Here is a 12,354-nt window from a genome sequence, read left to right as displayed (position 1 = left end):
TGGCCTATAGACTACGCCTATCAGTGACTTTTTCGCCTTACTATTCCTGATTTCCACCCAAATAGATTCAACCTTATCCTCGATAGTATTGATGTCATCCCTTACTATTGCTCGGATGTCACCCTTAAAGACAGAGCTACACCACCTCCCTTACCATCCGCTCAGTCCTTCCGAATAGTTTGATACCCTTGGATATTTAACTCCCAGTCGTGACCATTCTTTCACCATGCTTTAGTAATGGCCACTAAATCATAGACATTCACGATGATTTGCGGCATCAACTCATTTACCTTATTCCGAATACTACGAGCATTCAGGTAAACTGAAACAAGACAAAGATTTCGTCATAACCACAGAATAAATCATAGCCACAGAAGGAGGTATTTACACAATTAAATAGTCTCATAAAACATCAACTCTCCACGCAAAAAAAAACTTATGATGTGGAGATTCGGGGCAGCAGGGTAGCATGGTGGTTAGCATAAATGCTTCACAGCTCCAGGGTCCCAGGTTCGATTCCCGGCTGGGTCACTGTCTGTGTGGAGTCTGCACGTCCTCCCCCTGTGTGCGTGGGTTTCCTCCGGGTGCTCCGGTTTCCTCCCACAGTCCAAAGATGTGCGGGTTAGGTGGATTGGCCATGCTAAATTGCCCGTAGTGTCCTAATAAAAGTAAGGTTAAGGGGGGTTGGGTTATGGGTATATGGTGGACACGTGGGTTTGAGTAGGGTGATCATGGCTCGGCACAACATTGAGGGCCGAAGGACCTGTTCTGTGCTGTACTGTCTATGTTCTATGTTCTATGAGATGCCGGCGTTGGACTGGGGTGAGCAGAGTGAGAAGCCTTACAGCACCAGGTTAAAGTCCAACAGGTTTGTTTCAAACACTAGCTTTCGGAGCACTGCTCCTTCTGTGCCCACTGAACAGGAGGAAGGAGCTGCGCTCCGAAAGCTAGAGTTTGAAACAAACCTGTTGGACTTCAACCTGGTGTTGTAAAAAATACTTTGTCAGACTTACGAGTAAAAACTGTCCTGGCAATGCGCCCTTTTAAATATATAGTAAGATGAAAAACAGTAACATTACCCACTGCTCAAATACATTACGATTTTAAATGTACGCAAGCTGACTGCAACAGCCTACTTCGCCCTGATGTGGAAATCTAAGAACATATGCAATATTGATTTCTGAAACCCAATTTTCATTTCGATTTTTTGGATGGAGATTTCAGACTTTGCAAGTTCTACCAACAAAAACTGTTTTATATACACAAACCCATAATAAAGTCAGCTCAACACCTCTACTTAGGCATCATGTTTCCCAATCATCTTTGATTCTATAGTCTCCAAAACCTCCTTGAACTCAGTATTTCCAAATGATGCCGAACATCTTTGTTTTGTTCTGCCGCCACTTTAGGGTACAATGAAAGTGAATAAACATTTCATGTTTGACTCTTTCTACATAAAATCATAGAATCATGCGGGCCTTGCGGTAGCATAGTGGTTAGCATCAATGCTTCACAGCTCCAGGGTCCCAGGTTCGATTCCCGGCTGGGTCACTGTCTGTGTGGAGTCTGCACGTCCTCCCCGTGTGTGCGTGGGTTTCCTCCGGGTGCTCTGGTTTCCTCCCACAGTCCAAAGATGTGCAGGTTAGGTGGATTGGCCATGCTAAATTGCCCGTAGTGTAAGGTTAATGGGGGGGATTGTTGGTATACGGGTTATGTGGGTTTAAGTAGGGTGATCATTGCTCGGCACAACACCGAGGGCCGAAGGGCCTGTTCTGTGCTGTACTGTTCTAGGTTCTAGGTAATCCCTGCAGTGCAGAAGGAAATCAATCGACCCATCGAGTCTGCACCAGCTGCTGGAAAGAACACCCGACTTAAGCCCACTCCTTCACTCTGTCTCGGTCACTATACCTAACTTTTTGGACACTGAGGGTAATTTAATGTGACCAATCCACATGACATGACATGCACATATTTCTGGGATGAAACCGCAGCAACCTGAGGAAACGCACGCAGTCACAGGGAGAAAGTGCAAACTCCACACAGTCACCCGGGGCCGGAATCGAACCTGGGTCCCTGGAGCTGTGTGGTAGCAGTACTAACCACTGCGTCACTGTGCCCCCAAGTTGATTTTCTACAATATTTCCAAGTTCACATGGTCGTTACTCCCCAGTTGAAAAATAATGTCGCTATCTATCTGTTCAGGCACATATTTGAACTCTTCTTTATTTCTATACCTGCTTTACGATAGGTTCGTTGCAAATGCAGTGAACACGTCCGATGTTTTGATTTCTTAATGGCCCCCGAAATGATGTTTCAACCTAATATTTCCCGAGAATAATTGAAGCACCTATACACACCAAGCATTCTTCTCTGGACGATAACATATTCCCCAAACATATAAACTATCCTCATACAAGATTAATAATGGGAAGGATTCCAAATCTCTCCGAAGCCAACTCATTGAACTATCCTGCTTTGTATTGTGGACGTGCAACCCACAGACTTCATCTAAAACATAAAGGATCCACCTTTTATTCTCTATTCTTTTCCGTTTTTGGCAGCAGCAAATGCATCTTCTCAATCTTCCCGGGCTGAGCCCTATTAGCTATTTTTATGCCCATCACACCAGAGCATGGATATCTCTTTGCAGTTTACAGCTGGCCATGGATATAGAACATAGAACAGTACAGCACAGAACAGGCCCTTCGGCCCTCGATGTTGTGCCAAGCAATGATCACCCTACTCAACCCCACATATCCACCCTATACCCGTAACCCAACAACCCCCCCCCCCCTCCCTTAACCTTACTTTTAAGGACACTACGGGCAATTTAGCATGGCCAATCCACCTAACCTGCACATCTTTGGACTGTGGGAGGAACCCGGAGCACCCGGAGGAAACCCACGCACACACGGGGAGGACATGCAGACTCCGCACAGATATCTCTTTGCAGTTTACAGCTGTCCATGGATTTCTCTTTGCAGTTTACAGATGTCCGTGGATATCTCTTTGCAGTTTACAGCTGTCCATGGATATCTCTTTGCAGTTTACAGCTGTCCTTTTTCAACCATTCGTTCATTCCTTGGTGTAATTTGCTAACTTTCGAATCATGGCCCTTAGATTCAAGTCCAATTTTTGATCATTGAAATCCTTGGTTAAAGGTACTTATTTGGGTTGACAACTCAAGATGATGCTTCCATATTTGGGCTGTCCCAAATTTCTCACTTGCTCTTTTTTATTGTGCAACCATGCCTCTAATGTCTCTTACGATGGCAAATCAACATCCTGGTGAGTTACCATTGATCAGAAACTAAACTGTCCGAGCCATATCAACACTGTGGCTACCAAGGCAGCTCAAATGCCTGGAATAATACGGGGAGCAACACACCCCTTAACCCCTCCCCTCCCCCGAAGCCTGTCCATCATCTCCAAGTCACACATCAGATCAAAACGAAGCAAAAGCTTAACCGCTGCATTGCTTCGTTTCCCGCCGCAGTTGCTGCGTGGGTGGTTAGCTCTTGATGTGTCAGTGGCCATTGTGTTTAAAGATGGAAATTCTTGACAGCCAACAGGAAGGGGCTACTCGTTTTACTCGCACGTCCATAAAGTATATTCCAGGATAGATTTCTTTGTACTAAGCAGGGACTGTATGGGGGAGGTAAAGAACACGGAATACTCAGCAATTACCATTTCAGACCATGCCCCGCATTGGGTGGACCTGCAGTTCGGGGGAGCGAGTTATCAACGCCCGCAATGGAGGCTAGATGTGGGACTGCTGTCGGAGGAGGGGATCTGCGAGAGGCTTCGGAAATGTATAAAAAATTACCTGCAGGTGAATGACACGGGGAGGTCTCAGCGGCGACCGTGTGGGAGGCGCTAAAGGCAGTAGTGCGGGGGGGGAGCTGGTATCAATTGTGGCCCACAGAGCCAAGGCAGACCGGGCAGAGATGGATAGATTGGTCAGGGAAATGGGTCGGATAGATGAAGAGCACGCGGAGTCCCCGGGGGAGGTCTTACTCAGGGAGAGGCAGAGACTACAGGCGGAACTGGGGGCACTATCCACGAGCAGGGCCGTGGAACAGCTTAGGAAGGCGAGAGGAGTGGTGTACGAGCATGGGGAAAAGGCTAGCAGACTGTTAGCGCAGCAACTCAGGAGGAGGGAGGCGGCCAGGGAAATAGGTAGAGTGAGGGACGAGGGGGGGCGCAAAGTGGAGGACCCGGCAGAATTGAATAGGGTATTCCGGGCCTTCTATCGTAAGCTGTACACTTCGGAGCCGCCGGAAGAACCGGAGGGGATGAAAAGGTTTCTGGACGGGTTAACATTCCCAACAGTTGGTGGGGGGCGAGTGGAAGAGCTGGGGGCCCCGATTAGAGTAGAGGAGGTATTGGGGGCCTTAAGGCTATGCAGTCGGGGAAGTCCCCGGGGCCGGATGGATACCCAGTAGAGTTTTATAGGAAGTTCTCTGAGCTGGTGGGCCCGGTCTTGGCGAGGGTTTTCAATGAGGCAAGGGACAGAGGGACCCTGCCGCCGACAATGTCACAAGCCACCATATCTCTGATATTGAAGCGGGGTAAAGACCCGGAGGCGTGCGGGTCCTACAGGCCAATCTCCCTGATTAATGTAGACGCCAAGCTCCTGGCAAAGGTACTGGCGGGTAGAATGGAGGACTGTGTACCGGAGGTGATTGGAGAGGATCAAACGGGGTTCGTGAAAGGTAGGCAGCTGGCGGCCAATCTGAGGAGATTACTCAATGTGATAATGATGCCCCCGGCGGGTAGAGAGGTGGAGGTAGTGGTGGCAATGGACGCCGCGAAGGCCTTTGACCGGGTGGAGTGGGACCATCTATGGGAGGTGCTCGCACGGTTTGGGTTCGGGGAGGGATTGGTGGATTGGATCAAATTATTATATCAGGCCCCAAGGGCCAGCGTCAGGACCAACAGAGAAGTGTCGGAGTACTTTAGGTTGTACCGAGGGACCAGACAGGGCTGCCCGCTCTCCCCGCTGCTGTTTGCGCTGGCCATAGAGCCGCTGGCGATTGCGCTGAGAGCCGCAGAGGGTTGGAAGGGGATGGTGAGGGGTGGGGTAGAACACAGGGTTTCTCTTTATGCAGACGACCTGCTCCTGTACGTGTCGGACCCAGTGGCCGGGATGGGAACTATACTGGGAATGCTGAGGAAGTTCGGCCAGTTCTCAGGATACAAATTAAATACGGTCAAGAGTGAAATGTTTGTGGTCCAGGCAAGGGGCCAGGAGAACAGATTGAGAGGGCTACCGTTTAGGCTGGTTGAGGAAAATTTACGGTATTTGGGAATCCAGGTGGCACGAGACTGGGGCAGGCTGCATAAGTTAAATTTGGCCAGGGTGGTGGAGCAAATGAAGGGAGAGTTTCGGAGATGGGATGCACTCCCGCTGTCGCTGGCAGGGAGGGTGCAGACTGTAAAGATGACAATCCTCCCTCGATTTTTGTTTATTTTTCAGTGCCTCCCGATCTTTATCCCACAGTCCTTCTTCAAAAGAGTTAGCGGACTGATCATGAGCTTTGTCTGGGCGGGAAAGTCTCCGCGGGTGAAGAAGGTGATGTTGGAGAGGAACCGCAGCGAGGGAGGGCTGGCTTTGCCGAGTCTGATCAATTATTACTGGGCGGCCAACATCGCTATGATAAGGAAGTGGATGGTGGGTACGGGGTCTATTTGGGAGCGGGTGGAGGCGGCTTCGTGCAGGGGCTCCAGCTTGGAAGCCCTGGTCACGGCTCCTCTATCGCTGCCGCCGGCCAAATACACCACCAGCCCGGTAGTGGTGGCGACCCTGCGGGTATAGGGCCAGTGGAGGAGGCATGTGGGGGAGATGGGGGCGTCTGTCTGGGCGCCAATCTGCGACAACCATCGGTTTGCCCCCGGCAGTATAGATGAGGGGTTCCGAGTATGGTGGCGAGCAGGGGCGGGAAGGGTGGGTGATATGTTCCTGGAAGGGAGCTTCGCGAGTTTGAGGAGCTTGGAGGAGAAATTTGGGTTGGTATGGGGAAATGATTTTAGATACCTACAGTTGCGGGACTTTGTTCGTAGACAGGTCCCATCTTTCACACGCCTCCCGCCAATGGGGATCCTCGACAGAATAGTCTCTAGGAGGGAAGAAGTGGAGGGCAGAGTCTCGGGTATATATAAGGTGCTCATGAGGGTGGAAGGGTCCCAGACAGAGGAACTGAAACTTAAATGGGAGGAGGAGCTAGGCGGGGAAATGGAGGATGGGCTGTGGGCAGAGGCCCTGAGTAGGGTAAATTCGACCGCGACATGTGCTAGGCTCGGGCTGATCCAATTTAAGGTCGTTCACCGGGCCCATATGACGGTGGCTCGGATGAGCAAATTTTTCTGGATAGAGGACAAATGCGCTAGGTGCGCGGGAGGACCAGCGAACCATGTTCACATGTTTTGGACATGCCCTGAGCTGAGGGGGTACTGGGAGGGATTTGCGGGGGTCATGTCCCAGGTGCTAAAAACAAGGGTGGTGATGAGTCCAGGGGTGGCAATTTTTTGGGTTTCGGAAGACCCGGGCGTCCAGGGGGAGAAAGAGGCCGATGTGTTGGCCTTTGCTTCCCTGATAGCCCGGCGACGAATATTATTGGCGTGGAGGGACTCAAAGCCCCCGAAGACTGAGTGGTGGCTTGCGGACATGTCGAGTTTCCTGGGGATGGAAAAAATTAAGTTCGCCTTGAGGGGATCTGTGCAGGGGTTCACCCAGAGGTGGCAACCATTTATTGACTTCTTTGCGGGAGAGTGAGTGTCAGCAGGGGGGTGGGGGGGAGGGGGGGGGGGGGGTAGAGTAGAGTAGGAGGGAAAATATGGCGGGTAGTACCGGTAGGAGGGGAGCGGGCTTGTGCAATATGTTACGATGGAAGTATTGAAAGTACGTGGATGTTTGCACATTTTTGCCTTTTTTGCTTTCTTTCTGATGATGTCTGTAACTGTTTATAAAGCCAAAAACTACCTCAATAAAATTGTTTATTAAAAAAAAAGATGGAAATTCTTACTTGTTTGGTCAGTTTCAGTTGGGCGAAGTTAAAATTGATGCCGTTCTGCCGTGAGTCGCACATTGCGAGCCAGACGCATCCACAATCCGGAGCAGATGGGGTCTCGCGACAGGAGAACAGGATGTCGCAAGAGGTGAGCGTAATAAGCGGGGTACGAGAGCAAGAGACCGAAGGAGGCATGCGAGAGAATAACCAAGAGGAAGAAAAAGAGAGGAGCGAGGGACAGCACGATGCAGAAAACGAAAATGTTGTAAATCCACAAGCTCTTGGATCAGAAGGTGAGATTATCTCAGACGTTTCCTTGCTTGTCTTCTTCCCCCCAGTGTTGTCTGCTCTTCCTCGTATCACTGCGCATGCTTATTATCGCAGTCCCTCCCCTTATTTGTACCTTATCACTTTAGAATGCCCCCTTTTCTCCTCAACTCGCCATTATTTTCAATGCCTTTTCCAATCTTACACTTTATAACCTTCTGGTCAATACTCCGTTTTCCCACACTCTCTTTTCAATTACCTCTCCCAGTACCCACGCAATCGCTTCAGAATTATCCCTTTGCCTACTCTTTAGTCCCTCTGACTTCCGTTCTCTCTGTTACCTGCTGCTCCCTTGTCTTTGAATTTGGGGCCCGCAGTTCTACGAAGAGAGGCAGCAACTATCAAATAAAGGAGATTGTTAAATAAAGGACATTCTTAAATCAAAGAAAATGAAATCACCGGTAGGGCTAACCGTAATCAGAGGACAGATTTTCATAGATGTCGGGAAGGAGGGACAGATTCAGAAGTGATCAGAAAGCTTATTTGACATTGCGAGATTGTGTATGATGGCCGGACTGTCTCATTCTATGCTTGAATGTGAGATAATGGAATGGCGATAGTAGACTATTTTTATTGAAATTATTCATTGAATAATCAAAGATGGGCAGGTGAATTGCATTGACCATGTTAAATTCTCCCCTTAGTAGGGGCAGCACGGTAGCATGGTGGTTAGCATAAATGCTTCACAGCTCCAGGGTCCCAGGTTAGATTCCCGGCTGGGTCACTGTCTGTGTGGAGTCTGCACGTCCTCCCCGTGTGTGCGTGGGTTTCCTCCGGGTGCTCCGGTTTCCTCCCACAGTCCAAAAATGTGCGGGTTAGGTGGATTGGCCATGCTAAATTGCTGGTAGTGTCCTAAAAAGTAAAGTTAAGGGGGGGGTTGTTGGGTTACGGGTATAGGGTGGATACGTGGGTTTGAGTAGGGTGATCATTGCTCGGCACAACATCGAGGGCCGAAGGGCCTGTTCTGTGCTGTACTGTTCTAAGTTCTAGTAGAAGGTCGGTGGAGTTGTGGATAGTGCTGAAGGATGTTCTAGGTTACAGAGGGACATAGATAAACTGCAGAGCTGGGCTGAGAGGTGGCAGATGGAGTTTAATGCGGAAAAGTGTGAGGTGGTTCACTTTGGAAGGAGTAACAGGAATGCAGAGTACTGGGCTAATGGCAAGATTCTTGGTAGTGTAGATGAACAGAGAGATCGCGGCATCCAGGTACATAAATCCCTGAAAGTTGCCACCCAGGTTAATAGTGCTGTTAAGAAGGCATATGGTGTGCTAGCCTTTATCAGCAGGGGGATTGAGTTTCGGAGCCACAAGGTCATGCTGCAGCTGTACAAAACTCTGGTGCGGCCGCACCTGGAGTACTGCGTGCAGTTCTGGTCACCACATTATAGGAAGGATGTGGAAGCTTTGGAAAGGGTTCAGAGGAGATTTACTGGGATGTTGCCTGGTATGGAGGGAAGGTCTTACGAGGAAAGGCTCAGGGACTTGAGATTGTTTTCATTAGCGAGGAGAAGGCTGAGAGGTGACTTAATAGAGACATATAAGATAGTCAGAGGGTTAGATAGGGTGCCAGACCTGCTGAGACTTTTCAGTATTTTCTTTTGTTTCAAATTCCAGCATCCGCAGCAATTTGATTTTATACAGTATATGAACAGGCCCTTTGGCCCTCCTAGCCTCCGCCGATCGCGATGCCTGTCTAAACTAAAATCCCCAGCAATTCTAGAGCCCGTGCCCTGCTATTCGCATCCTATTCTTGTATTCAAAGATAACCCTTCAAAGTCACTCATGTACCTGCTTCCACTAACTCCATTGGAAGGGAGTTCCAGGCACTCACCATCCTCTGTGTAAAAGACTTGCCTCCCACATCTTCTCTAAACTGTGCGCATCACAGCTCAAAGCTATGTTCCCTAGTAATTAGTTCTTTCACCCTGGGAAAAAGCTTCTGACTATCCACTCTGTCCACGCCACTCGTCATTTTAGAAACTTTTATCAGGTCTCCCCACCACCTTTCGTTGTTCTGGTAAAAATAATACGAGTTTGTCCTCATATTAGCCTGGTCCTCCAGACCAGGCAAAAGCCTGATAAACCTCTGCTGCACTCCTCCAAAGCCTCCACGGTCTTCTGGTAGTGTGGCAACCAGAATCATAAGCAATATTCCAAGTATGGACCCACTAAGGTTCTATAAAGCTGCAGCATGACTTACCAATTTTTATATTCAATGCCCCGGCCTGTGAAGGTAGGCCTTCTTGACTCCCTTCTACACCGGCGTTTCCACTTTCAGTGATCTGTGGATTTATACACCCAACTCTCTCTATGCCTGTCAATACTTCTGAGGTCCTGACCTTTACTGTATCCTTCCCACCTGTATCAGACCTTCCAAAATGCATTACGTCACATGTGTCCGGATTAAACGCCATCTGCCATCTCTCCGCCCAAGTCTCCAGCCGATCTATATCCTGCTGTATCCTCTGACAATCCTCATCACTTTCTGTAATTCCACCAACACGGGTGAGTCGGCAAACTTACCAATCAGAACTTGTACATGTTCCTCCAAATTTTTTTTAACTAGAAACAGCAAAGGTCCCAGTGGAACACCTTTAGTCCAAGCCCTCCATTCAGAAACGCTCCCTTCCACTGCTTCCCGCTTTCTTCTACGACCTGGCCAGTTCTGTATCCATGTTGCCAGGTGACCTCTGATCCCGTGTAACTGCACCTTTCGTACTAGTCTGCAATGGGAGATCTAGCGAAAAGCTTTACAAAGTCCATGTAGACAACATCCACTGCCGTTCCTTCATGAAGTACAATGGTTAACGACCCTAACAGTACCGCAGAAATAGTACTGCACACTTGTGCTCCAGAACTTGCCGCTCACCTAACCAAGCTGTTCCAATACAGCGACAACACTGGCATCTATCCGGCAATGTGGAAAATTGCCCGAGCGTGTCCTGTACACGGGAAACAGGACAAATCCATCCCAGTTAATTACCGCCCAATCAATCCACTCACCACCATCAGCAAAGCGATGGAAGGAGTCATAAACAGTGCTCTCAAGCATCACTTGATGTTTCCCAGCAATAACCTGCTCATAGACGCACAGTTTTGGTTCTGCCAGGCTCACTAAGCTTCTGACCTCACGGCAGCCTTGGTCAAACATGGACAAAATAGCTGAATGCCAGAGGTGAGGTTCGAGTGACTGCCCTTGACAGCAAGGCAGCTTTGACCGAGTGTGGCAGCAAGGAAACCGAGCTAAACTAGAATCAATGGGAATCAGGGGAAAACTCTCCCCTGTTGGAGTCATATCTGGCACAAAGGAAAATGGTTCTGGTGACTGGAGTTCTACCAACTCAGTCCCAGGGCATCAGTGCAGTAGTTCTTCAGGTTCGTGTTCTTGGCCCAAACATCTTCAGTTATTTAATCAATGACCTCTCTTCCATCATAATGTCAGAAGTGAGGATGTTTGCGGATGACTGCACAATGTTCAGGATCATTAGCGACTCATCAGATAATGAAGTAGTCCATGTCGAAATGCAGCAAGACTTGGAAAATATCTAGGCTTGGGATGACAATTGGGAGGTTACATTCGCGCCAACAAATGCCAGTCAATGGCCATCTCCCACAAGAGGGATTTAACCATAAAAGAAAACGCTGGAAAATCTCACAAGGTTTGGCAGCATCTGTAAGCAGAGAAAATAGCTAACGTTTCGAGTGATCCTTTGTGAAAGCCAAAAGGTGTAGAAAGTAAGAGATATTTATACTGTAGGGTGAGGGAACTAAAAATGAATCATAGCCTCAGAAACCAAGGGAAAGGCGGTTTTGCCTTTCACATCTTTTATTCTCTCCGTACTGCCATTAGCACTCTTTCCCCTTGGTTTATGTGGCTATTAGCACTCTTTCCCCTTGGTTTATGTGGCCATTAGTACTTTTCCCCCTTGGTTTATGTGGCTATTAGCACTCTTTCCCCTTGGTTTATGTGGCCATTAGCACTCTTTCCCCTTGGTTTATGTGGCTATTAGCACTCTTTCCCCTTGGTTTATGTGGCTATTAGCACTTTTTCCCCTTGGTTTATGTGGCTATTAGCACTCTTTCCCCTTGGTTTATGTGGCTATTAGCACTCTTTCCCCTTGGTTTATGTGGCCATTAGCACTCTTTCCCCTTGGTTTATGTGGCCATTAGCACTCTTTCCCCTTGGTTTTATGTGGCCATTAGCACTCTTTCCCCTTGGTTTATGTGGCTATTAGCACTCTTTCCCCTTGGTTTATGTGGCTATTAGCACTCTTTCCCCTTGGTTTATGTGGCTATTAGCACTCTTTCCCCTTGGTTTATGTGGCTATTAGCACTCTTTCCCCTTGGTTTATGTGGCTATTAGCATTCTTTCCCCTTGGTTTATGTGGCTATTAGCACTCTTTCCCCTTGGTTTATGTGGCTATTAGCACTCTTTCCCCTTGGTTTCTGTGGCTATTAGCACTTTTTCCCCTTGGTTTATGTGGCTATTAGCACTCTTTCCCCTTGGTTTATGTGGCTATTAGCACTCTTTCCCCTTGGTTTATGTGGCTATTAGCACTCTTTCCCCTTGGTTTATGTGGCCATTAGCACTCTTTCCCCTTGGTTTATGTGGCTATTAGCACTCTTTCCCCTTGGTTTATGTGGCCATTAGCACTCTTTCCCCTTGGTTTATGTGGCTATTAGCACTCTTTCCCCTTGGTTTATGTGGCTATTAGCACTCTTTCCCCTTGGTTTATGTGGCCATTAGCACTCTTTCCCCTTGGTTTATGTGGCCATTAGCACTCTTTCCCCTTGGTTTATGTGGCCATTAGCACTCTTTCCCCTTGGTTTATGTGGCCATTAGCACTCTTTCCCCTTGGTTTATGTGGCTATTAGCACTCTTTCCCCTTGGTTTATGTGGCCATTAGCACTCTTTCCCCTTGGTTTATGTGGCTATTAGCACTCTTTCCCCTTGGTTTATGTGGCCATTAGCACTCTTTCCCCTTGGTTTATGTGGCCATTAGCACTCTTTCCCCTT

At 48.5% G+C, this 12,354-nt stretch overlaps 1 protein-coding gene across 1 annotated transcript in view; it reads left to right on the top strand.

Moving 5' to 3' along the window:
* LOC119957671 (solute carrier family 43 member 3-like) overlaps positions 1-12,354 on the top strand; it is a 62,399-nt gene that overhangs the window by 18,153 nt on the left and 31,892 nt on the right. The window contains exon 5 of the mRNA XM_038785747.1: positions 7,038-7,303. Within this exon, the coding sequence (XP_038641675.1) occupies positions 7,038-7,303 (266 nt within the window). The remainder of the gene's footprint in view (positions 1-7,037; positions 7,304-12,354) is intronic.

Source organism: Scyliorhinus canicula, chromosome 27 (assembly GCF_902713615.1).
Source record: "Scyliorhinus canicula chromosome 27, sScyCan1.1, whole genome shotgun sequence".
Lineage (NCBI taxonomy): Eukaryota > Metazoa > Chordata > Chondrichthyes > Carcharhiniformes > Scyliorhinidae > Scyliorhinus > Scyliorhinus canicula.
This window is presented reverse-complemented; position numbering and strand designations above follow the sequence as displayed.